We start from the raw sequence: 27,975 nt of genomic DNA on the forward strand, positions 1-27,975 counted from the left end.
CAGCGCCCGCCGCAGGAGCGACTCCGGAGGCCCAGGCCGGCGAATGGGTCCCCGCAGGCCCGCCGCCCGCTGGGAAACGTAGTCCTGCGCTCAGGCCCAGCCTCCCGCGCGAGCGCTCCGCTGCGTCTGTTTAGACTCTAGATACTCGCTTGGAGGGCTTGGCTTCGCCCCGCCCCGCGACGCAATGCACTCTGGGGGCTATAGGCTCAGCTCCGTTCGCCAGCTGCAGGCGGGACGGAGGCGCTAGGTGGAAACCGAACTCTCTCACCCGATTGGACGCAGGCGCCAGCACGCTTCTGCGCAGTCTGTGGCGGCGTCGTAACGCCTCGAGGAACGGGAAGCTCATGGGTTCTCGATTCGCTGCCTTTAGCTTTTTCTTTTCCTGCGGGCAGGGTTTGGTCACTGGTTCTTCGTCTTTTGTGGGTTGCACGCGTCCCGCCCTCCCCGGTGCTTCCCCATTCCTCGGATCTAGCCCTGTGGGCATTAACGTCAGTTCTCTCACCCCGCCGTGAGCCCCTCCCGGTCCTCGGGCGGACCTGGCACGGAGGCGGTAACTATGGAGAACATGGCGGAGGAGGAGCTGCTACCCCTGCAGGAGGAGGCGGCCCAGGTCCCGACCCCAGCCCCGGACTCGGCTCGGGTCCCAGATTCGGTTCCAGCCTCGGCTCCGACTCCGGCCTCGGCTCCAGCCCCAGCCCTTGCCCTGGCCCAGGCTCCGGCCCTGTCCCCGTCCCTAGCCTCTGCCCCTGAGGAGGATGAAAGCAGTAAGTGCAGGAGGCCTAGATCTTTCTACCGCAGAGGAGCGAGAAAGGGCTCTCGACTGGGGAGTAGGGAAGGGGTTTTATGGGGAAAGGCAGGTTTAGGGAAATATAGGGTGGGGGAGGCGAGACCGGTGTGACGGGTAAGGGTAAAGCAGCGGTACTGGAAGAAGACATCGTAAATCTCGAGGACATTACCGTGAAGGATACGTGGAGGCCAGGGGTGCTGCAGATAGAAGGAAATAATGAGGTTAAAGCCTTCTTCATTGAAGAGGAATTTTTGTGATATAGAAAAGGAAGTTATCCATAATACGATAGTTTCCCTCTCAGCCTAGTCTCCTTTAGTTAACTTAATCCTTTCAAATGTGACATAGAAACCGAAGCAACCTAACAGTAGATCCTGGCTGCGAAGATTTAGAAACTATCGCTGTCAGTTTTTCTGCCTTGAGATGGGCTTGTCTCTGTAAAGATTTTGAAGCTAATGAGTTGTTTGGAAGAGTCTACTCAGTCGTCTCTTTCACACATAAACGTTAGTTGAGTTTTGTACATCACAACAGCCCACCAGGAGTCAGCTGTAGAAGATAGGCCCTATTGTGCTCTGAATGTGCTTGCATGTTTTCTAAGTGGTGGTTGATACTTTTAAAAGGATCTTTTGAACATTTTAAAATGTGAAATCTAAGGCTGCGTTCCCTCAAAAAAAAAATTATTTTGTGGCCCATAAACTTTATACTCGTTCTGAATTCTCAAACTGTCTTAGGTTAATTCATCTTTACTACTTCTAGGGCAGTTTTGCTTTTAATGTTTATAAAACACCTGAATAAGCTGGGTGCTGTGGAGTTTGGGAGGCTGAGACAGAAGGATGGCAAGTTGGAGACCAGCCTCAGCAATCCAGGGAGACCCTGTCCCAAAGTTTAAAAAAAATAAAAAGGGCTGGGGATTTGTTGCAGTGGTTAAGCACCCCTGTGTTAAATTTCCGGTACCAAAAAAAAAAAAAAAAAACTACTCGAGTCATCTAATTGATAATGGCAGCTTTAAAACAACATGTAACATGAGCAGAGTTTATCTTCAGACATCTGAGGTAGGCTCCTCCTCAAACGATCAGAATTGTAGGTTGAATGAAAGATCTGTTATTCCTTCGTTTACCGCTGTGGTACGTGGGTAGAGGCATTATGCTTTCCTAAGTAAATAGCGTCCTGCCTCAACTACAGATTTTATCTGCTTAAGTTAATCAGAAGTGGTTCAACAGCTTTGGGAATGCACGTTTCTCCACTTCTCATTAAGATTGCCTTAAACATAGTATTTACTTATATATTTAAAAAATGTATGTGAGTTAAAAAATATGTATGTCCACCGTTTGGGTAACCTGAAAATGCATTGCTGGGACAAATTAATGATAGAGAAATCTGAAGTACATTAGATCTAAAATTCATATTAATCACATTTTTAAAAATTATTTTTTAGACAGTCTAGTTAGTCCTTCCAACTCAATTGTAACTAGGCAAGATGAAGATGGTGTTTCTGAAATAGATTTGAAAATTAAGGAGAAAGTAACAAAGGTTGTTGAAGAACCTCCTAGCAACTTGGACTCATCTAATTTAACAAAAGGTGTGCCTGTTGACTTCTGGATTATTAGTATGTTACAAAAAGCAAGTTGGCTGATTTAAGTACAGATTTCATGATATCTTCTGTTTTAAACCAGAAAGTGATTTCAGAGATGTTTACAGGAATATTACGAATTTTCTGACAGGTCTTTGACAGTTTTCTTCAATTGTGGACCACAGGATTTTCTGTTCTCTAATTTACTGAGATCTTTCTCTTTTTTTAACAGAATAATTTCAATGAGTACATTTTTATATAGTTCTGTCTTGTTTCACATATACAGCTCTTTGAACTATGAAAGCCAAAAGTCTTTATTGTTACAAATGTAACAATACATTTGTTATGTATTTGGTTTATATGCATGTTTTCATATCTTGACTTTTAATGTCTTACCTATAAATTTCCTTTATTGTTCTGTGGTACTATGGATTGAACCCAGTAGTGTCCTGCCAATGAGATACATCTCAGACTCTTTTTATTTAGACTCAAGGTCTTAATTGCCCAGGCTGGCCTCAACCTTGTGATCCTCCTGCCTTAGCCTCCCAAGTTGCTGGGATTGTGGGTGTGCACCACTGTGCCTGGCCTGACCTAGCAACTGAAACTGTATTTAATCAAATTTTTGTCTGGTTTTGACAATTATATCTCATTAAAATTTATTTGAATAATACCTAGAAAAAAAGTTAACCAATGTTTGTTGCTCTTTGTTTTTATTCAATTAAAAATAAAGTGGAAAACCATATTTTTAATAAACTTGAACAGGAATGTTTGTAGTGCTAAATTGATCCCCAAATTATTGATGCAGTGTGCTTCTGCTTCATCCCTAATAATTTTTTTAAATTGTTTAATAGATTTCAGTGCATGCTCTATCAAGTTCCTGCACTAACCATTAAACCAATGAATAAGGCATAGCCCCTATTTTATTGCTGATTTGTGAGGAAAGACAGATAATAACACAAATTATATAAATGAGCCAGGTGTGCTGACACATGCCTGTAATCCCACTGCTGGTTGAGGCAAATTGAAAGGATCCTGGGCCACTTAGACTATCAAAATAAAATTTAAAAAAGGGTTGGTGGCACAGCTCAGGGTTAGCAGCTTGCCCAGCACGTTTTAGGCCCAGAGTTCAATCCCTAGTACCACAGGCAAAAAATGTTTTTGGTTTTTTTTTAATTAAACAAATGAGTGAACAAGTGAACTGAGAATGAAGTTTATGGAGGAATAGTTGGGAAGGTTAGAGTGTCAAAAATTGTTTAACATAACAATTTATATATTCTCCTATCTCTTTAGGAGCTTTATCTGTTAGCATATGGAGCTATATTGGGCTCCTACTTTGTAAATTTTCCTTTTCTTTGGAATGCAAATATATTCAGGGTATCTCTGTGTTTAGATGAAATTTTAACTTGCTTTTTCTTTCTTTTGATTTTTTGTTTTGTTTTTTGTTGTTGTTGTTGTTTGTTTATGCCAAAGTTCTTGAAAAAATAATTATACTAATTTTCTGAATTTCCTTTCCCCTTTCAATCTCATTTCTACTCCCAAGCACCTCAAGCTTTTTTAAAGGTCACCAGACATGCTACATACTAAATCCAATAATCTTTTCTTGGTCCTAAAACTAAAAAACAAATTGTTAAAAAATAATTTTATAACTCAAATTTCTTTTCAGAGAGACACATCTCAATTCAAAGGCAGCTTGGTGATCTGGAGAAGTTAGCTTTTGTAACTGAAGGGGATTTTGATTCTGCCAATTCATTGAACTCAGATAATCTTGATGCAGGTATGTTGATTGATTGATTGATTGTGTCTCTATCTCCCCCTGTCCCCACTTACTTTCTGTTGGGTTGTCATCTTTCAGCTGATTGCCAGTTTCCTAAGAATAGACTTGTTTAAGGGCTGTGATTAAAGCTTAGTGGTAGAGCACATGCTTAGCATGGACGAGGCCTTGGGATCCCTAACACTGCAAGAGAAAGAGAACAGACCTGTTTATTCTTACTTAACTAGAATAGTAGTAAAATTTTGAACATATTATTCAAGAAATTGGTGCAAAGGTGCTGTGAAATAAGTTAATTCATAACTCCTCAAGGAAATTACAAACTCTTGGTCTTTCAGGGCTGTGTATTCTGTAAATTAGGAATTACATGGCTACAAGTTAACAGAGATCCCCAGAACAGCATTTTAAATAATATGTAAAAGTCCCAAGATAGGCAGAGTAGTAGGGCTGGTTGGAACATTTTGTAGTGTTGTCAGTTCCTCACTCCTCTTTTTCTGCTTTGCTAAGATCACCTCATGGTTTGTTTTTTTTTGTTGTTTTTTTTGTTTTGTTTTGTTTTGTTTTTAAATATTTTTAGTTGTGGATGGACACAGTACCTTTATTTATTTATATTTACGTGATGCTGAGGATGGAACCCAGTGCCTCACACGTGCTAGGCAAGTGCTCTTCCACTGAGCTGTAACCCCAGCAACCTCATGGTTTTTTGGTGTTTTTTTTTGTTTTGTTTTGTTTTGAGGTAGGCAGTATATATAAAAACATAAATTGTGCCTGTTTTTTTTTTTTTTTTTTTTTTTAATTGGAGATTGAACCAGGGGCACTTTACCACTGAGCTACATCTGCAGCCCATTTTACTTTTTATTTTGAGACAAATTCTCACTGCATTTCCCAGGTGACTTCAAACTTGTGATTCCCCCTGGCCTCAGTCTCAAGATTCACTGGGATTACATATGTGTAATGCATTGCACCTGGCTAAATTTTATGTACCTATTTTTGTATTGTGCTGTATGTGAAAAATATTTGTTAGACTAAAAATTATTAAATGAGTTATTGTTTACTTCTGTAGTTTTTATTGCTCTAATCCTGAATTAAGATTTAATTGTTTTGTACACTGTAAAAGTTTTTAATTGCAATACATTGGATTTCTAATTAATTGGTAATCCATAATGTAAAGAGTATGTAAATAAAGAATAATGAACTTATACGTTCAGCAATATAGTGAAATTCAAGATACAGTGGTTCTAACCAAGCCTCCCACCATCTCAGAATACCAGTTATATTGGGTCTCATTTACTCTTTCACTTTCTTCTTCCATTTTTCAAACTCCCTGTGTTAACTGAGGAAGGGATAAGTGGTACATATGTGTATCATTTTCTCAAATCCTCTGTTTCTAGTAGCAACAGAGATATCAGCTAGCCACAGAAAGGGGAACTAAAGAATTTTTTAAAAAAAGTCAAGGGTCATTTGCTAACAAGTAGGAGAGGAGCATGGGAAAGTTCCCTTTTGCCTCTTTTATAGCTGAATCTAGGCGTTAATAGCTAGTATATTCTGGTGCATTTTTGGGTCTTGTTACTTTTTCAGGAAACAAACAAGTTTGTCCATTGTGCCCTAAGGAAAAATTCAGAGCTTGTAATAGTCATAAGCTTCGTCGTCATCTTCAGAATTTACACTGGAAAGTCTCAGTTGAATTTGAAGGTTAGTATTTTTGTGCTGGCTAAAAAAAATGACATACATGAAATTTATTATTATTACTAGTCTTGGAATTTTATTGTGAACATGATCAAACAATTTCAGTTCAAAATTATGAAGGATTTAATGCCCCTTATTAAATAAGATAATAACTTTATAGGCAATAAATACAAATGATACAATTTAGTTACACAAACATTTATTAAACATCTATTCTATACTAGGTACTCTGGCCCTGGGAGTCCATATTGTTTATTGAACAGTGTTTTAATAAATTACACTTTTCCATTAGTAGTAAGACAACTTCCATTTTACACATAATTTTGAAGGCAAAGTAAATGTACCAAAACAATAAAATAAAGCAAAACTACTGGAAAAAAATCTTTTTATTCCTGATGGCTTAAAAAACTAGAGTTAAGAGTACTTAGTAGTTGCAAGAGAAGATTTGTGTTTCGCGAACTAAATCTATACATAAGCATGAACATAGGAAGAATTAAAGGAGTAGTGTCAGTGCTTGCTTGTTATGGGTCATTTCAGGAGTTACTGAATCTGGTATTCTTTATGAAAGCTTTGAGTATTAAAATACAGTATAGTAGTGATGAGAGGGGAAGGGGGAAAGGAAGGACAGCAGAATAAAATAGACATTATTATTGCTGTATGTATATATGTGACTGCATGACCAGTATGATTCTGCAACCTGTACAGTCAGAAAAATGAGAAATTATACCCCATCTGATTCAAATGTAAGATATGTCAAAATCATTGTACTGTCATGTATAACTAATTAAAACAAATTTAAAAAAATAAAAATAAATAAATTACAGTATAGTTTAAAAGAACTGTAAATTAGTAACACTGGAATTCATCAGAGTTGTTGCCAAATTTTTCTGCGCTTTTCACATGTTTTGTTACGTAAGGATTTTTCTGTTGCTGATAATGATATTTCCCCTAATTTGTGAGAAACAATAAAATGCTTTACAAGGAGGGGGGAAAAAAAGAAGAATACTCAGATTATAGCTGGATAACTAGCACATGCCTATAATCCCAGCAGATTTGGGAGGCTGAGCTAGGAGGATCACGAGTTCCAAGCCAGCCTAAGCAAAAGGGAGGCATTAAGCAACTCAGTAAGAACCTATCTCTAAATAAAATATTTAAAAAATAGAACTGGGATGTGCTTCAGTGGTTGAGTGCCCTTGAATTCAATCCCCAAGTGCCCTTGAGTTCAATCCCTAGTACCTCCCCCAAAAAAGAATACTCAGATTATTCTGGGTTATAAGATAAATATTCTGAAATCATTGCCTTTCTCTCCTATAAGAGAAAGAATTGGAATCACGAAAGAAGTTAAAAGTAACCAAGGGAAAAAAGTCACAGCTAATCTAGCCTAAGTAATATCTACATTTTAAAGTAGGTAATGCAAAGGAGATCTGTGAAAGAAGATTTTAAAAGGTGGGAAAAGAATCAGAATGGTGCTCATCATAAATGAAAAAAAGAGTATATAATGGCAAATATAGTATGAGACAAAGAAGGTAAAGCCTAAGAAAAAATTGAAGGCAGCACTATTAAACTGAGTGCCAAAGACTTTAAATGACTAATAATCCCAGATTAAATATTCATTACAAGACTAGAATTCAAGTTTGAATCTTCTGTATTTATTTATATCTATCAATCCCATGTATAAACTAAAGCAGTCTCATTCAAGTAATTGTGACATTACAAATACAAGGATAATCCCAATTATTCTTATGTAATTCTCATGTAATATTTTTTTGAGAGAATAAAAGTAAAACTTTACTTGGTCGTACACAAAAATTAAATCAATGAATCAGAATCTAAATTTAAGACCTGAAACAAAATAAAAGCTTTAGGGGCTGGGGATGTGACTCAAGTGTAGCATGCTCGCCTAGCATGCATGCGGCCTGGGTTCGATCCTCAGCACCACATACAAATAAAGATGTTGTGTCTGCCGAAAACTAAAAAATAAATTAAAAAATAAAAATAAAAGCTTTAGGATAAAACACGGACAGAGCTTCACAACATTGAATTTGGCAATAATTTCTTGGGTAGGGCATCAAAAGCATAAGCAACAGAATGAAAAATAGACAAACTGGACTGCACGACTATTATTTAAAAGTTTTGCACATGAAAGGACACTTTATCAACAGAGCAAAAAGGCAACCCACAGAATGGGAGAAAATATTTGCTAATTACAAATCTGATAAGAGAGTAACACAGAATAGGCAACACCTCAAGCTAAAAAACGATAACAGCAAACCCTAAACAAGAAGATTAAAATATGGGCAGGGAGGTTGGGGATGTGGTTCAGTAGAGTACTTGCCTAGCATGTGTGAGGGACTGGGTTTGATTCTCAGCATCACATATTATAAAAAATGAATAAAATAAAGATTCATCAACATCTAAAAAACATTTTTTTAAAAATGGGCAAAGATTTAATTAGACATTTTCCAAAGACTTACAAATGAAAATATCCCAACATCACTAATTAGGAAAATGCAAATCAAAATGCAAGATAACAACTTCACAACCATTAGAATGGCTACTCTCCAACATAAAATAAGAAGTGTTAGCAAGGATGTAGAGAAATTGTAATCCTTGTGCTCAAAAATGTAACAGATGAATGTATAAAGAAAATGTGGTATATATACAGAATGAAATATTAACTCAGCTTTAAATAAGAATGAAATTATGGCATTTGCAGGTAAATGGATGGAGCTGGAGACTATCATGCCAAGAGAAATAAGCCAATCTCAAAACACCAAAGTCTGAATGTTTTCTCTGATCTGCAGATGCTAATTTACAATAAGCTGGGGGTGGGGGTTACTTTGGTTAGGCAGAGGGGAGTGAAGGGAGGGGAGGGGGTATTTAGGTAGGAGGGAGAGTAGAATGAATCAGACATTATTACCCTATGTGCATATATAATTACATGACTGGTATAATTCTACATCATGTACAACCAGAAGAATGACAGGTTATACTCCATATATGCATGATGTGTCAGAATACATTCTACTGTCATGTATAACTAATTTGAACAAATTTAAAAAACATTAATCACTGCCTAGGAAAGCTTGTGATGAAACAAGGACTGTAAAAAATATGATAAGGAAGGAAATGGAGAGGGAAGCTGGGACTTCCCTTATCTCCAATCTTTAGGTGACAATCAAAACAGTGACCCTGGCTGTAAAGTAAAGGAATGTATTCATAAAACATCTGGACAAATCCACCTGCGCAGTAGGCTCTTACAATTTTTAGTGCTAATTGAATTTTTAATGAACAATGATATGACAGCCAGCCATTTTTCATTCTAGGTTATAGGATGTGCATCTGTCACTTACCGTGTCGACCAGTGAAACCAAATATTATTGGAGAACAGGTAATTGGACATTATTATTTTTGCTTTTAAATTTAATTTTTTAAAGAAAATACAGTTTTTATTTGCTTTAGAACTGTTTGATTTCAACCAAAAGGCCAAGAAGTAATTTCTGACTTATGTAAAATGCTCATGTTTAACAATATAGTTTAAAATTCTGCATGTGAGTGCTTTCAGATAATCATAATAGAAAAAATATGAGATTTATGAAAACATTTTTAACTAACTTTTCATTTTATGGTTTTTAATTTCAGTTAGGTAAATTGCTCTTGTGTTAAAAATGAAAATTAAATCATTTACCAATTTTGGAATGGAGAATTTACAGAGTAATTTTTGTCTTATAAAATAAATTTTGATCATGGAGTACGAGCTTCAAATTTCTGTGAATTAGTAAATAACTTAGTATGTTTCAATTTTATATTCACTCTCCCCATGTTCTTTGAACTTTTAAGTTTGACAGAATCAACAAACTTTCTGAAATCTTAAAAGTTTTAACCAAAAAAAGCTAATGATATTCAGAATTTACCATTCCTAATTATTTTTTCTACATTTCACTCTCTATGCCCTCAAAGTTATTTACATCTGCATGGTGATAATGTTCTATAATGATATGATTTTACACATCTCTTCTCAAATCCACATTCAGTGATATTGCATTTGTATTTTGAAATCTGTCAAAATTATGGCTTGAAATTGGCCATGGTACAGTATACCATAGAAATTGGCAAACACTAAAGTCAGGGCTTTATTTTCTTGAAGAGTCAGTTAAACATTTACCAGCATACATCTGCTAGCATTTGTAAGTGCAGCTTATAGAAAATACCATAGAGTTATTTCCTGAATAGAATGAATGTGGAAAACTAGGAAATTAAATTTAGTAAGGAGCTGGGTGGGCACTGTGGCTCACGCCTATAATCCCAGCAGCTTGGGAATCTGAGGCAAGAGGATCAAAGGTTCAAAGCCAGCCTCAGCAACTTAGCAAGATTATAAGCAACCTAGTTGAGACCCTGTTTCAAAAAGTAAAAGGAATGGGGATGTGGCTCAGTGGTTAAGCACCCCTGGATTCCATTCCTGGAACCACCTCCTACTCCCCACCCACAAAAAGAGAAAGTAAATTCTGTAAGGAAGTTAGGATTCTTTAACAGTCATATGGCAAAATGATCATTATCTTCTATGCTATTTAACCCAAGACACTAACGTATTTGCAAATTTAAACTTCTTTTTAATTGTCTTAGTAACTTATTCAAATTCTGTTTGATAGATATTCAGTAAAATGGGAGCCCATTATCATTGTATCATTTGTTCAGCAACAATCACCAGAAGGACTGATATGCTAGGACACGTTAGGCGCCATGTGAATAAAGGAGAGACTAAGTCCAGGTATATTGCTGGTAAGTTAAGCATCTCATTATCGTATTAACATGTATATTTTTAAATAATGGTCCTGTTATTTTTTTTTCCCCCCAGAACTTAGGCAGATAAAATACACTGATTTAGTGAAAAAATTTAGTTGACTACCAATCCTTTATTTCACATTTTGTTTTCTTTCTGTAAGGTTTCCAGTAACATTCAGCTGTTCTCAACAGATACATTTAATTAATAATGTAAAAAAATGCAAGTGACCCTCAAGTAAATATAGGTATCTTAATTAAACATTATAAAATTATGGGGTTTTTTTTCTTTTTTTTTAATATATATTTTTTAGCTGTAGTTGGACATAATACCTTTATTTTATTTATTTTTATGTGGTGCTGAGGCTCGAACCCAGGGCCTTGCACATGCTACATGAGCACTCTGTTGCTGAGCCACAACCCCAGCCCTAGAATTATATTTCTAATAACAAATTTTATATAAATATATAAAACTTGTTATGCTTAATTTGGAAAACTGGGAAAAGGATGCAGAGTGAAATAAAAACCTTTTTCCTAACTGATACAGAATCATCTATAGCTTGTCAGCCTTTCTCATAAAGGATCTCATTTCTTCCCCCTCCCCACATTATGTGTCTTATTTCTTGATATTTAAAACATGCACAAATGTACACATCAGTATATCATTTGAGTTTGTACCCAAAGGATTCTAATGTTGGGCTGGGGATGTGGCTCAAGCGGTAGCGCGATCGCCTAGCATGCGTTTGGCCCAGGTTCGATCCTCAGCACCACATACAGACAAATATGTTGTGTTCGCTGATAACTAAAAAATAAATATTAAAATTCTCTCTCTCTTTAAAAAAAATTGTTAAAAATATTTTAAAAAGGGATTCTAATGTATATTAAATGTATAATCATTTTTTCATTACTTGGTAGCCATTTGAACATAATTTGTATTTAAAAATATTATGAGAAACTTAGAGTCTAAAGTCCAGTATGCTCTGGAAACACAATGATTCCTTTTTTTTTTTTTTTTTTGGTATCAGGGATTGAACCTAGAGGTACTTAACTACTGAGCCACATCCCCAGCCTTTTTTTGTATTTTGTTTATTAGAGGCAGGATCTTGCCGAATTGCTTAGGGCCTTGCTAAATTGCTGAGGCTGTCTTTGAATTCTCTATCTTCCTGCCTCAACCTTCCCTGGGATTACAGGTTTGCGCCACCACACCTGGTTCCTAGGAAACAGTGATTCTTACTCAGCTATACTGGCTGGTAGAATGCAACCATACAGAGATGCTCATACTCATTTTTTCTAACAATTAGACCATCATAAAACATATTAGCAGCCGTATACAAACAGTGTTATTTGCTGAATCATAAAGGTCTTTTAGGATTTCATGCTATCTTAAAATGATTGTCCTTAGATATCATAGTACAGATATGTAGGTATATTATGCAGTCAAGATTTTAAGTGAATACACTTTCTTTCATTCACCAGGTACTTACCTGGGTGCAACATTTTTTTGGAGACAGTGATGAATAAATGAGTTTATTTGGTTTTATTATTTACCCAACTGCTTACATTAACACAAAACAATATAGTTTTTTTCCAAATGTATGTTGTTTTAGATGTTTAGAATAACTTTGTATGTTCCTGAAATCTTTTTTTTTTCAATCTTAGCTTCTACTGCTAAACCATGTACTGAAATTTTGAAAGAAACAGACACAGATGTACAAGTTTGTCCTAACTATTCTATACCTCAGAAAACAGATTCCTATTTTAATCCCAAAATGAAACTAAATCGGTAAGATAATTTTTTTTTTAAAGGGGTTATGGGCTATTTCAAATCATTACAGATATCTTTTTTTTAACCTCTATGGTTCTAATGTATTAAACTTTAGGTGCAGACTACCAATCTAGTTTTTTGTTTGTTTTATTTAGTGTGTGTGTATGTGTGTGGTTCTTTGTTTTGTTTTGTTTTGTTTTTTGTCAGAAAGTTAAATTGACCTAATTTTATATAATTAATGAATAGGCTGCACTTTCATAGGCCAGTTTTATTAATAAGTAAATGAAGAAAGGCTTATTAGATAGAACTTAATTAAATTCATAATTTAATTTTTTAAGTTTTTTTATGCTATTAAAATGGGGATATATTTTATTGCTTCTCTTTTCAAAATAGTTTGTACAGTAACTAGAGACCCCCTCCAATTCTCACTTTTCTTAAATGAAATAAAATCTACAATAATGAAGCTATAATCTCGTAAAATTACCTTTATATTACTTTCTTCTAGACAGCTGATATTCTGCACATTGGCTGCTTTGGCTGAGGAACGAAAACCTCTGGAATGTCTAGATGCCTTTGGAGCAACTGGTAAGGAAGGAAGTATTTTTGGAATCCCATTTTCTTTCTCAATTTTTTACAGTGTCTTTTTCTAGAAAATATATAAGTTTTTATTTTTATTTTTTTTAGTTATAGATGGACACAATACCTTTATTTTACTTTCTTTTGTACTCGGGATTGAACTTAGAGGCACTCTACCACTGAGCCACATCCCCTATCCTATTTCATATTTTATTTAGAGATAGGGTCTCCCTGGGTTGCTTTCTGCCTCACCATTGCTGAGGCTGGATTTGAATTCATGATCATCCTGCCTCAGCCTCCCGAGTTGTTGGGATTACAGGCGTGCGCTGCCGCTCCCAGCTTTATTTATCTATTTTTTTATGTGGTGCTGAGTATTGAACCCAGTGCCTCACATGTGCTAGGCAAACTACAACCGTAGTCCCTAGCAATGTTAAAAAAAAAAAAAAAAAAAATCTGAGGGAAAAATAATTTTTATTCCTTTATTATGAAAATTTTTAAGTATATACAAGAGCAAAGAGTATAATTAATGACTCCCTGTGTGTCTTATCACTCACTTCAGAAATAATCACCTCATACTCAGCCTTGTTTTATCTGTTTCCCCATACCCCACACCTCAGTTGCTCAATCCCCATTAATATGGAACAAACCATGGATGTGTCATTTCATGTAAATATTTAAGTTGGATGTCTAAAAGAGAATTTTTTTAAATAAATAAAACTATAATGCCATTATCACACCTAAAAAAAATAAGAATAACTCTTTAATATCACCAGTTGTTTATATATGCCCAGTTTTGTTTTTAAAAGTTTAAATCAGAATCTAGACGATGTATTTTGTTTGCTGTTTAACTCTTATTAGAGTGTGTGTTAATTATATATGTCTAACTGTGTGTGTGTGTGTTAATTATTTCTTGATATAACGAGTCTTTTTGACCTATAGAGTTCTGACAGTCTAGATTTTGCTGATTGTATTGCTATGGTTCATATAACATTTTCCTTTCTCTCTTGTATTTTTGTAAATTGATGGTTTCAGAGCTGGGGAGATAACTCAGTTGATACAGTGCTTGCCTCGCATGCAAAAGGCCTGGTTTTTCAATCCCTAGCACCACAAAAAAATAAAAATAAATAAACTGATGGTTTGGTCAGATTCAGTTACAAATTATTTTTTCAAGAATGCTTATTTTCTATAATCAGGAAGCAACTGATGACTCTTTTTTTGTGTTGTAATAACCATTGCATAGCCTTCAACTTTGAAAGTCATTCTTCTTCCCAAGAGATTTTTTTTTAATATTTTTTTAGTTATACATGGGACACAATATTTTCATTTTGTTTATTTTTTTATATGGTGTTGAGGATCAAACGCAGTGCCTCACATGTGCAAAGCAAGAGCTGTGCCATTGAGTCACAACCCCAGCCCCCCAAGAGATTTTTAACAATAGAGAAAAGATAAGGGAAACAGTAGATGGTTTCTTAATAGCCACTTGTACCCAGTTCAAGTCTTTCTTCATAAAGAATATAGGATTATGCTCTTAGCAAGCATGAGGAATCTCTCCTTCCTATGCTCCTCTCCTTGGTCAGAAACAGTGATTAAAAGCATGGATTATAGAGCCAAACTGCCTGGGTTCAAGTCCCAGCTTCATTATGTACTAGTTGTATGACCACAGTAAATTGCTTATGTATAGAAGTGGAGTAGTGGAGGAGACAACACCAGTATGCAACTTCTAGCAGTGAAGATTTAAGTAAATTAATATAGTTAAAGTCATTAGAACAATACCTGTTAAGTAGAAAATGCCATGAAAGCATTGAGGATCTTCTTTATTATTACTACTGCTATTACCAACACCTTCATTGGTAAGGTCTCCATACAAATAGGGTAAAAGTTATGAACTAACACTTCTGAGTCACCTAACTACGAAAATTGAATAATCTTTTGCTCCTCTTTTCCTCTCTACTCTCGTCAGATCAACTCAGCCACCACATCTCTTGATTTTTCTTTGGTACTATAACTCACTCCTTTTCCAAGTGTACTTTAGTTGTCTTTAATTAGTACCCTGGTTTATAATCTGTCTCTTCCCTTTAATTTGTCTTCTGTATTACTGCCAAACAGCCATTCCTCTGAAGAACTACATTAATATTGTTACTTCTCAATCAAAAAAGTCATCTATCTTTACCTACCTAGTCCATACTTCTCAAATAGCAATTTAATATTCTTCATAATCTGATCCCAACCCACTATTCCAAATCTATGTTCCCGTGTTTTTTCCTTACACGCCCTTTTTCTTTACTCTTGTTTTTAATCTGAAATTATTAAAGCTGATGTCTAAGAAAGATTTTTCTCAGCCTTTTCTTTTTAATGCATCTTCATAACCTTATATCTGGGTTTGTAGCTGCCATTTGCATATTTACCATGTTAATGGGGACATTAGAACTTATGAGAATATGTAAAGACCTTAATGCACAGTAGATAAGAACTTTTTCCATTTATGAGACTCAGGCATGGAGAAAATGGTTACTATTTCTAATACATAGGGGCGTTCTAATCGAATTGGTTGTGTTTATGTCTGTTACTTATGACTAATCCTGTCAGTATGCAAAGCCTGTGAGGAGGGAAATTCTTGGTCTGAATTCTTGATTATTTGCTTATATGTACAAGTTCTTTTGAACTCACGGTGATGATTTTGTGCAGTATTTGAAAATTGCTATTCTAGAAAAGTTATTTTTTATATTTTGGCATGTGAAGGTAAACTTCAGCAGGACAATGTCACCCTGCCATTCTCCCTTCCAACAGAGTATCCCCACAGTTGTTATTATTATATATTGAGTTTCTCTAAGATTTTGTTTGAAATACTATTCCATTGTAAGAAAAAAAAACCAGTGATAATAACAACCAATTCTATAAAATAAAATTTTAAAAGTACATGGAACATTTATTTGAACAAGGCTCATAAAAAGTGTATTGTAAGAAGTATTAAAAACTTTAGGCAAATTTTTGTGTTAACTTCTTGAGAAAATTTTTTTAAGAAAGTAAAATAAGAATTGTTCATGAAAATACTAAGATTTTTGAAGGAATTTGATTTATATATAAAAATATATTCTTTTCATACTGTTTTTATTCTTTAGTTATTACAATTTAAAAACTAGTTATCTTCTCCATTTTCCCTAAGGAATAATGGGATTACAGTGGGCAAAGCACCTTGGAAATGCAGTCAAAGTTACAATTAATGACTTGAATGAAAACTCTGTGACATTGATTCAGGAAAACTGCCATTTAAACAAATTGAAAGTGGTGGTAGACAGTAAGGAAAAGAAAGAGGGTGATGATATTCTTGAAGAAGAAGAAGAAAATCTTGGTAATATTAAGGTGACCAAAATGGATGCCAATGTACTGATGCATTTAAGATCTTTTGATTTCATGTAAGTGCAAAAGATTTGCTATGTCACTTGTTAAACTGACCTGGACATTTGGGTTGGGGGGAGGGGGAGTTAAATTAATTTATTGTTGTTGTTTATTTAAATTAATACAGCTTTTTACATTGGCTTAAAGTATGCGATAAGAAAACTTTCTAGCGTTTTTAGCCTGATTTATGATTTATATTTCTGATCTTTGATATAACTACTTTATTACTTATTTTAAAAACAGAATCATGTATTTGAAATAGATTATAAAGTACTTTTGAATCATAGAATCTTATTAGAAATAATTACAGGGATATGATTTTGGTTACTAATATGACTTTAAATATGTCTATATTCTTTCTGATTTTAGACACCTAGACCCTTTTGGAACATCAGTAAACTATCTAGATTCTGCATTCAGAAATATAAGGAACCTTGGCATAGTATCAGTGACATCTACAGATATCAGTTCCTTGTATGCCAAGGCACAACACGTTGCCCGACGTCACTATGGATGTAACATTGTTCGAACTGAGTATTACAAGGAATTAGCAGCCAGAATTGTCGTAGCCGCAGTGGCGAGGTACCAGATTCCCAATCGTATACCTAATGTGTTTTCATAATGATTAAAAGAATACTACAAATGAATGCTTACATCATGTTTTGTTTTGTTTTTGTTTTTGTTTTGGTACCAGGGATTGAAATCGGGTGCTTAACCACTGAGCCACATCCCCAGCTCTTTTTACGTTTTATTTTGAGACAGGGTCTCATTAAGTTGCTCAGGGGCTTGATAAGTGCTGAGGCTGGTCTTGAACTCACGGTCCTCCTGCCTCAGCTTCTTAAGTCGCTGGGATTATAGGCATTATTTTTCAAAAAGTGTGAAATAAAGATTCTGTATCCCCTATCGCTAATCTGAATTTGTTTTATTGTGTTTTTAATCTTATATTCTGTTAAACCTTATTTAAAAGTTTATATCTAAAATATTTAGTTTACTCTCCAACATGTTATTAAAATAATTAAAGTAGTAAGAAAGAAAAGATATAAGTAAAAATTAATTTCATATTTATTTATCTCAACAATTAGGGTAGATAGGAGATAGTAACATGATATGGAAAACAAAAACTTCTTAGATTTAGAGAGGATTATTTGTTTTATATCCATTTCATCTTTATATAGTTTGAATACAAAATGATGGCTTATAAACTTTATTCTACAAAATTATCTTACAAACTAAGAAGCTTCTCATCAGAAATAACCATTGAAATGGGGAAGACTTTTTTGAGCACCTATTACTTGTAGAATATTATGCTAGAAGAACAAGAATATAATTGGAATTAGGAGTATATATAATGAATGATTAGCCAGTTTACTAGCTCAAACACAAGTTCTACAGCATTTAGATGGAAATTCCTACCTCAATTTAAACACAGATTAATAGAACTTTGGGCTTATCATTAATTAACTCAAAAATCCTATGCACATTTTGTGTTGCCTATAACTTACTGCACATACTTAAAACTGTTTATAACAAATTCAGAAATGGTTTACGTGGTAGAACTTAATCCAGTCCAAAAAAATCTGTGATTAATGGTAGAAAGGACTTTTGGTATTCATTGTTCTCTAAATATTCAGCAGTTAGCATACTATCATGTCTATAATCAGTACTCAGTAAACGTACATAAATATATATTATTTGAAAGAAGCTTTTATAGGAAAAAAGCTAATGTTAAGGACGAGAAACAAAGTGACTCTGAAAACCAGAATATATAGTCCTACGGATAGGCTATCATAAGGGAAAATGTCAAGACCAAAGACCCTGCTGGGCGTTCTTTATCCATGTATTTCTGTTTGTGTAAAGTTCTAGTAATGATCTTTTAAAAGCATTACAACTAGATATTGAATTTTCCTTTATTTACCATAACCCACCCATAGTTTACTGTTCACATTAGTATTGTCATTATAATGCCAAATAAAATAATAATCACCCAAAAATAACTTCAAAAAATTTTTAATAGAGCTGCAGCCCGATGCAACAAAGGCATAGAAGTACTATTTGCAGTGGCTCTGGAACATTTTGTTTTGGTGGTGGTGAGAGTTTTGAGGGGGCCTACCTCAGCAGATGAAACAGCCAAGAAGATTCAGTACCTAATCCATTGTCAGTGGTGTGAAGAAAGAATTTTTCAGAAGGATGGTAATATGGTAGAAGGTAAGTTCAATTTCATCTTAACTGTATATTAAGTTTAATTTATAATCTGTAAGCCTCCAATGAAAAGCTTTTATTACATCCCTAATTATACATATTGTTGTCCTTTGATTTTAAAGATTACAGTGCTAACTTTGTTATTTACTATACTGGATTTACTTTGATCAACAGACAAGACATTCGAGTGAGTTTATTAAAATTATTTTCTCATGCTGTACAGTTTTTGTTCTATAGCCCTGCCCTTTATTGAAACATCTAGAAATAACTTAGTTTCCACTGTCAACTAATTTTAGGAACATAAGTCAGATTACCTTTGTCTAGGTTGATACAAATCATTAATTTTATAAAAATAATTATCATGTTCTGGCTGAATATAAAAGCTACCAGTTTAAAAATCCATTCAGTACACATTTATTGAGTTTCTACTATATGCCAGGCCTGAGGATACAAGAGAAAAGCTAAACTGTGGCTCGTGCCCTCAGAAAGAGCTATTTTTCTATTTACTTTACTGGACATAGAAATAATAGTTTTGCCCATTATTTTCGGATAAGTTCTTGGTTTGCTGGGTTTTGTTTGCTTTCATTTTGTAGTACTGGGGATTGAACCCATGGCCTTGTTCACAAGTTCAAGGCCAGCCCCGGCAACTTAGCAAGACCCTGACTTGAAATAAAAAGGGCTGGAGATGTATCTCAGAGGTAGAGCACCCCTAGGTTCAAGCCTTACATGGCCTTGTATTCCCTCTCTGTGTATATACTAGGCACATTCTGCCACTGAGCTACATCCTCACCCCTTTTTATTTTGTTTGGAGACAGGCTCATGCTAAGTTGCCTGGACTGGCCTTGAGAAGTTCTGGGTATTTTTAAATATGAATTCTTGAGAACTCTTTATATATTAGAGTTTAGCTCTTATTACATGAGTCACAAATGTTTTTTTCTCATCACTTGGGTTTGCATCTTTTTTGTTTAATACAGGAGTGTTTTGTTGTTGCTATTATAAAGTTAGTCATACTTATATGTATTCTAGATTTTTGTCTGTCAATAGACCTTTCATATTCCTAAGTGGTTCAAGGTAGGTTATATTTTATTAAATAAATAGTCCATTTCTTCTTAACTGATTTGAGAATATCTTCTTTATCTTATACCAACTTCCACATGTATTTGAGTTTGTTCCTGGATTTTCTACTTTGTTTCAGTGATTGGATACCTATACACATACCTCTACCACCATATTTATTGTTTTTTTAGAGTTTTTTTGAGACAGGGTCTCACTGTGTTGCCCAGGCTGATCTTGAACTCCTGGACTCAAGTTATCACCCTATTTCAGTCTCCTGAATAGCTGGGACTACAGGCACACACCACCACCAATGGCTGCCATGCCATTTTGATTACAGAGGATTTTTAGCATTATTTATGTCTGTTACAGCAATGCTTCCTCAAAATTGTGTGTTTTCAGAGAGTTTCTGGTATTAGATCGATATCTATCTATCTATCTCTCTCTTTCTATCTCTCTCTCTCATTTCACTGAGACAGGAGGATCACAAGTTCAAGGCCAGCCCCGGCAACTTAGCAAGACCCTGACTTGAAATAAAAAGAGCTGGAGATGTATCTCAGAGGTAGAGCACCCCTAGGTTCAAGCCTTACCACCATACACACACACGCACACTCTCTCTCTCTCTCTCTCTCTCTCTCTAAGTAAATAAACCAGTATTTTTTAAATCACATTAATTAGGGAAAATAGATACTATGATTTTGAAATTTCCTCCAAGCATAGACTACTTTTCCTTTCTTCAAGTACTGTATGATGGTGATAATGGAGGGCATCGTGTCACATTCCTTATCTTAGTATATTTTTAAAAAGGTTTAACAACTATACATTACGCCATTAATTGCACTGAATAACAATAATATTGTAAGAAGTTATGGACCTATGTTTCTACCAGAAGGATTATTCCTAGGTTCTGGATGTATCTAGGATTTACTGACTGAATCAGGCTGTTCCAAGAAAGTGAATGCTTAATCCAGAAATGGTCTGGTGTTAGGGATGGTTAGTTAGAGAGTTTCCCATTCATTTATTTGGAGGTAGGGGCAACTAGGGATTGAACCCAGGGCCTCTCTACCACAAAGCTACAAAGCCCAGCACTTTTTATTTTATTTTTTGACTAGGGTCACAGTAAGTAGTCCAAACTAGCCTCAAACTTGCCATTATCCTGCCTCAGCCTCCTGAGTCCCTGGGATTACAGACATGATCCACATGTAGAGGCGAGTTTCTAGTTTAAAATGACTGCTTTGCATCTTTTCTCTCTTTCCTACTTCTTCCCTCTCTGTGTTCTCTCTCCTTTCCTCTCCCTCCCTCCCTCCCTCCCTCCCTCTCTCTCTCTCTCTCTCTCTCTCTCTCTCTCCCTCTCTCCCCCCCTCTCTCCATTCCCTCTCCCCGCCCCCCAAAAAGAAACAAAACACAATAATGAAATAAAATAACTATTCCGGTGGCTGGTGATGTAGCTCAGTTGTAGGCCACTTGCCTGGCACACAGGAGGCCCTGGGTTTAATTCCTATCACTGCCCCCCCTCCCCCCGCGCCAAAAAAAAGTTGAAATTATAATATTGGGCATTTAGAGAATTTAAAAGTCCCCTAGTAGAATGTTGCTCCATTTTGGAAACTTAAGAACAGTGCTAATACCACCCCAGTTTTCCTTATCAGCCTCTAATTGTTCTTCAAACTGAATTAGATTTTTCTGGCCTACATTTTGGGTGCTGGATATATATGAAGCCTTTTATAATAGAAATAGAGTAAACTTATTTTCTTCCCAGTTAAACTTATGAAAAATGCCTATATTTTTGATTGAGATGTTGATTATGTGGGTATATGCATTTGTTAGAACTCATCTACCTTTTCACATAAAATGAGTATAGTTTTATTGCATATAACTTATACCCCAATAAACCAATAATATGAAAATCCTGTGAAATTGAAGATTTAGTTCTCCTTTTTTAAAAAATTTCTTCATGTTCTTCTGTGTTTTAATTAATTATTTGTTCCAATTTGTTATGACTTTCTCCTTAACATTATTTCATAAAGTATAGTAACTAAAAGCTACTTTCAGCTATGTCTCTATTAAAATAACCACTTAACTTGGTTTTCCACAACCTCTTAAGCTTTAATCCTCTTAAATCTGTATGATTATGATTTTAATAGTACCTTCAGAGAATTATAAGGATTAAGTTTTTAAAATACATATAAAAATACTTAGCATAATACCTGGCATATAGTAGATCCTCAATATATAGTAACTATAAATTATTATTAATATAACAATTACTACTATTTGCATTAGTCATTTCTCCTTTGATTTCTCTCTCTCTCTCTCTCTCTCTCTCTGTCTCTCTCTCTCTCTTCTCTCTTTTTTTATTATTTTTTTTTAATAGAAAACCCATATAGACAGCTACCCTGTAACTGTCATGGAAGCATGCCTGGAAAGACAGCAATAGAACTTGGACCTCTGTGGTATGTGCCTGCCTAAGCATCACATATTCAGAATTGCTTTATGTATTGATTTGCTGATTGTCAACTTTTGATTATGTGGTAAAGGGCAAGCAAATTCAAATTTAATTTTTATTATTTTTTTAATTTTTTAGTTGTTGATGGACTTTTTTTTTTAATTGCTAATAATCGAACCCAGTGCCTCATACATGCTAAGCAAGCACTCTGCCGCTGAACCACAAACCCAGCCCTAGATTGAATTTTTAAGTCTAGGCAAATAATCATGACTTCTCTCCCCTATGAACTTAAGGTTCATTTGTTTCCATTGTTCTCCTTAGTTTGTGACAACACTAAGAAGGAGAAGCTTAGATTATCTACAAACTAGACAATTCATTCTGAATAGTAAGAAGGAAGCTTTTTAAAACTAATCATTAAAAATTTAGGGTGTGATTGTAAAATGATCACAATAACTTTTTACAGAAAAATCAACTAATACAAAAGGTCTTAAAGGAATTAGTTTTTAGTGAGAAAACTATAAAATGTCTGCCTTTGTCTTAGGTCAAGCCGTTTGGATAGGATAAAGCTTCAGATATTTAATGTATTGTGTTTTGTTTTTTTTTTATCATTGATAACAAGTTACTGTGTTTTTAAAGCCTTAAATTGTGTTTAATTAGAATCTGTGTCATAAGTTTTTTTGTTACTAGAGATTTTTATAGAAATAGGAAACTGCTGACAACATTGTGACATGAACTATTACATATTTCTTCTTTGCTATTTTTACAAGATCAAGGCTTAGCCATCTATTAAACCTAAAAAATTGGCACAAATGGTAAATATGTTTGTGATGATACCTTCCAGCACTCACTCACCTCTATCATGTGCAATTGAGTGATCCTACTCAGGGATCTCAGAACTGCAGAAATTAAGAATAACAGATGGCTGGGTTCAGAAGGAAGATGTTCTAGCCCAGATCCCTCATTTTACAGATGAGGAAATTATAACACAACGTTTTTAATGCTGCTAAAACTTATCGTAAAAAATAGTTATTTGCACAATCAGGGTCAGAAATTTAGGTGTTTTGTCTCCTAAGACTGAGTTCTAACATATGCCTTATGATTTCCTCACTCAAAACTATTGATCTGCTTTACTCTCATCCAGAATACGTCCCTTCTCTCTCCCACTCCTTGTTCAAATTGTACTTCCCTTTTGAAGTCTCTCCTTAGTGCTTCAACCCAAAATAATCTCTAAATTCCTTTTTGCCTAGCTTATATTGATCGATCATTTGACACTTTAAAATCATATATAGTAATAATGGCTACATTGATTGAGGATATACTTTATACTAGGCATTATACATATGCCACCTGACTTAATTCCCATAACAAGTTTGTGAGAACATTTATTTTCCATTGCATGATAAAGAATACAAAACTCAAAAGCAGTATTACATAGCTAGTAACTGCTGAAGCTGGGCTTGATAACCAGGTTTATCTAACTTAGAATTTCATATTTTGTCAGTTATACCCGTGATTCTCAATGTGAAGCATACCACATTAACTCCTGGGCCATTTTTAAACCACATCACCACTACCCCATATAATTTTTATATTTCTTCCCACCTATTACCATATATAAACAATATTTAAGATTTACTGATGAGAATGTGCATTGTAAATACCTCTGCAATATATTGTTTCTGTCCAAATTTTGTCTACATTTATAGGCTTTTATAGGGTCAGCATTGTATTCTGGTATATTCTCTACACATACCCAAGTATCATAGTACTGTACAACTAATGAAAACTATAAATTCTTATTGATTTAATGTGAATGCAGTTTTCTTGGCTAATCCTACTAGTTTAGAGAACTGATTTAATAATAGCATTAGAAAATAAAGAATATCAAAGATCAAAAATTCTTTTTGAATTCCTATTTTTTATATATTATAGAGACTTATTTTTTGAAAGAAAGTAAATATTTCTTAAACCCAGTGCTCTATATATTCATTTCTTTTTCAGGTCAAGTTCCCTTTTCAATACTGGATTCCTCAAAAGGATGTTGTTTGAATCTCTTCACCATGGTTTGGATGAAATTCAGACTCTAATAAAGACATTAATCTTTGAATCAGAATGTACTCCTCAAAGTCAATTTTCAGTTCATGCATCTTCAAATCCTAACAAGCAAGGTGAATAATTGAACACTAAAGATAATTTGTTACCATTTCACATGTTTTTTTTGAGGAGGGGTGGGCTGGGGATATAGCTCAGTTGGTAGATGTAGCTGGGTTCAATCCCCAGCACCACAAAAATGTTTGTTTGGGGGCAGGGGTTGTTTGTTTTTGTGTGTATGTATATGTGTGTGTGGTTTTTTGTTTGTTTGTTGTGCTGAGGAGCAAACCTAGGACCCCACACATAACCAGGCAGGTGCTTTACCGCTGAACCAATATCCCTAGCTCCCATTTTCCTTAAAATACATAGTTTTCTTTTTTTTGGGGGGGGTATAAATACGAAAGAATATTTATTATGGATGTTTTAGAAAACAGTCACTGTTTTTAAACATGCATAGTTAAATACATAGTTTTCTTCACATTTATTCTTAGGATCCTGAAATGAATATGTAATTAAAGTAATCTCCCTTTTGTTTTTAATTTTGATTAAAATAAATAAGAAAACTTAGATATGAATTTTATTACCCTGTATGTACTTTCTAGAAAGAATCCTTAGGTAATTCTAGGAATGGTATGGCCACAAATGTTAGTACTGTCCATTGAGACATAGAAGGTACTTATCAATTAGTAAAGTTACTTTTTTTTTTCTCAATGTAAATAGACTTCTGTAGTCATAGCTGGCTGTTGATATTAGAGTGGGTCTACTAAATATACTACCTTATAAGCCGTGAAAAGAGGTTGCTATTATAGAACATTAAAATATGTCATTCTTACAACCTATTTTGGCCACAGAGTCTCCTATATAATCACTATATAAATCCTATATAAAACCCACTGTAGATGATCAAGTGTGGTGGTGCACACCTGTAATCCCAGCAACTCTGGAGACTTAAGATAGGAAGATCACAAGTTCAAGTCCAGCCTTAGCAACTTAGCAAGACCCTGAGCAACCTAGTGAAATCCTCATTCAAAAAATAAAACAGGCTGGGAGTATAACTCAGTGGTAAAGCACCCCTGCATTCAATATCCAATACCAAAAAAATATAGAAGGGCTACAGTGTAGCTCAGTGGTACAATATTTTCCTAGCATACACAAATTCTTAGGTTGAATCCCTAGTAACACACACACACATCCCAAAGATGGAATTTGGTATAAATTTTTATTTAAATTTTGAATTGTTGTTTAGTGTCATCTGTAAAATACTGTTTTCTCATTTTTTTTTTGTTTTAGAAGAAAATGGTGTATTTATTAAAACTACAGATGATGTCACAACAGATTACATTGCACAAGGTATGTATGTAAGTACACATGTGTGTATCCATGCAGAAAGGAATATAGCAGAGGTGGAAAGAGAAATTGCATTGGTGGCTGAGTGCAGTGGCATATACCTGTCCCAGCAACTCTGGAGGTTGAGGCAGGAGGACAGGAGGATTGCAGTTTGAGGCCAGGCTAGGCAATTTAGCAAGACCTTGTCTCAAAATAAAAAAGGACTGGGGATGTAGCTCACTGAGGACATAGAGCACCCCTGGGTTCAATTCCTAGTACTGGGGAAAAAAGTTTCTTTTACCATATAATGCTGACAACAAAACTATAGTAAAACTTATTTTAATCAGCATTAATACAATTCCAAATTTCAAAAGGTATTTTGTTCACATCTTTAATAATGTGATGATCCCTTCAGGAAAACTAGAGAATTAAGTTATAGATGATAAAGTTATAGCATTCAGATTAAACTTTATTCTAATACTTTAAAAATTGCTCATGAATATTTGATTTATGGCAATTCCGTTTGATTAACCAGAAGACCCTACTTTCTAGCTATAAGCATTTATTATATGGCCTTTCTCTTATTTTGGGATGTGTGTATACTTTAAATTACAGTTGTATAGGGTCTCATTATACAACTCTAAGTTGCTTAAGGTCCTAAGTAAGTTACATGAGTAATAAACAATTAAAATACCTAGAAGGGCTGGGGATATAGCTCAGTTGGTAGAGTGCTTGCCTCATGTGTACAAGACCCTGGGTTCAAATCCCCAGCACCAAAAAATATGTATATATAAAATACCTATGGGGGTGGGGATATGGCTCAAAGCTGTAGCACTCTCGCCTGGCACTCACAGAGCGGTAGGTTCCATCCTCAGCACCACATAAAAATAAAGATATTGTGTCCACCTAAAACTAAAAAATAAACATGAAAAAAAATTTTTTTTAAATAAAATATCTAGAATAAATTATCTTTTTAAGAGAATGCTAACTGTGTGTGTTTCAGGAAAGAGAAGAAGTAATGAGATAATTACGAATTTAGCCAAGAAGCAGAAGACTGATGTCAGTACTGAACATCCTCCCTTTTATTATAACATCCACAGACACAGCATTAAAGGAATGAACATGCCCAAGTAAGACAGCCAGTGAATGGCAAAGTGTATATATCATATTTTAATAACATTGCGATCTAAATAAAAATACAAAAACCTAATTATCTTTTTTCTTTTCCTTATTGCAGGTTGAAAAAGTTTTTGTGCTATCTTTCTCAAGCAGGCTTTCGAGTCAGCCGAACTCACTTTGACCCAATGGGTGTTCGTACAGATGCACCTCTGATGCAGTTTAAATCTATTCTTTTAAAATATAGCACCCCCACTTATACTGGAGGACAGTCAGAAGGCAATGTCCAATCAGCATCTGAAGATACAGTAGCTGATAGGGTTGAAATGTCAGTGAATGACAAAGCAGAAGCAAGTGGCTGTAGAAGATGGTAACTGTAGAGTTTATTCTCAGGTGTCTATATAAATGATCTAACATTTCTCTATACCAACTGTAGTTCTTTTCTATTCTTTCAATTCAGTGGTGTAAAAATAAAAAACAGTGCTGCTTTCATTCAGAAAATTAGCAGTTTCTAACTTAGCTGGTTTGGGAGCCTTGCTTTTCAAGTTTTTCTTATTTTAAAGAAAATTTAAAATTTTAATGGAAACATTTTATATAAAGCCAAGTTTCTGACTGAGGATCACCCTACTGTTAATAATATAGAAAGGTTTACATACCTAGTATTGGGAATTTATGTACATTGTAGAAGCTGTCCTTTACTTTTTTTTTTTTTTTTTTTTTTTCTCCAGTGCTGAGGCTCAAACCCAGGGCCCCAAACAAACACTCTACTACTGAGAAACACCACAGCTCCTTCCCCCTACTCCACCCCTGCAAGAGAAAGGGTCTTGCTGTGTTGCCCAGGCTGGATGTGGACCCCTGGGCTCAAGTGATCCTCCTGCCTCAGTCTCCCGAGTAGCTGGGACTACCGCCATGCCTGGCTTATCCTTTACTATTCTTAATCACATCTCTGCTTAAACTGATTATCATGTTTATGTTTTTTCACATATCGTATACAAAATGAAGCTGAAACCTTTTCATACTAAGACAATCCTAAATAAAATACGAGGTTCTCATATATTTCATGAATACAAAACTAAAATATTTTCCAATTTTTAAGAAATCATACTTCTGTACACACTCATCTATTAAATTACTAGCTTTGGAGAAATTAAATACTTGCCTGAGAAAGAAATACATTTTCTTACAAGATATAATCTATATGACTCAACTTCAGAGAAAGATTTTTGTTAAAATAAATTGAGACCATTCTAACATATAAGTACCTAAATCCTAATGAGGAGAGATTTTGTTACAAATTAAACAAGTTGGGTGATCTCAAGTGCCTCAGTTAATGCATGTATACTATTCATTCACTTAGTTGTACTACCATTCAGAAATAAAACTCTTTTTTAGTTTTGGTGTTGGTTTTTTCAAAGGGATGTTT

The 27,975-nt window shown here is 34.8% G+C and overlaps 2 protein-coding genes across 7 annotated transcripts in view; one reads left to right on the plus strand and one right to left on the minus strand.

The window, feature by feature from the left end:
• Swt1 (SWT1 RNA endoribonuclease homolog) overlaps positions 1–158 on the minus strand; it is an 84,252-nt gene extending 84,094 nt beyond the window's left edge. For all 3 annotated transcript variants that reach the window (XM_076831998.2, XM_076832001.2, XM_076831997.2), the window contains exon 1: positions 1–158. The gene's annotated coding sequence lies outside the window, so the exon portion shown is untranslated.
• Trmt1l (tRNA methyltransferase 1L) lies at positions 80–27,943 on the plus strand. Of its 4 annotated transcripts, none has more exons than XM_076832002.2 (15): positions 82–764; positions 4,018–4,128; positions 5,701–5,814; positions 9,135–9,199; positions 10,458–10,587; positions 12,247–12,370; positions 12,858–12,937; positions 16,092–16,341; positions 16,694–16,906; positions 18,339–18,529; positions 21,948–22,026; positions 24,021–24,187; positions 25,401–25,460; positions 26,440–26,566; positions 26,674–27,943. In XM_076832002.2, the coding sequence occupies exons 1-15, from the start codon at positions 557–559 to the stop codon at positions 26,924–26,926; spliced, it is 2,172 nt and encodes a 723-aa protein (XP_076688117.1). In that variant the 5' UTR covers positions 82–556; the 3' UTR covers positions 26,927–27,943. The 4 variants fall into 4 exon arrangements, with proteins under 4 accessions (XP_076688118.1, XP_076688117.1, XP_076688119.1 ...); XM_076832005.2 differs by lacking the exon at positions 82–764 and adding an exon at positions 2,179–2,363; XM_076832003.2 differs by lacking the exon at positions 5,701–5,814 and having other exon boundaries at positions 80–764.
• The last annotated feature ends 32 nt before the right edge of the window (positions 27,944–27,975 follow it).

This window comes from Callospermophilus lateralis, chromosome 13 (genome assembly GCF_048772815.1).
Source record: "Callospermophilus lateralis isolate mCalLat2 chromosome 13, mCalLat2.hap1, whole genome shotgun sequence".
NCBI lineage: Eukaryota > Metazoa > Chordata > Mammalia > Rodentia > Sciuridae > Callospermophilus > Callospermophilus lateralis.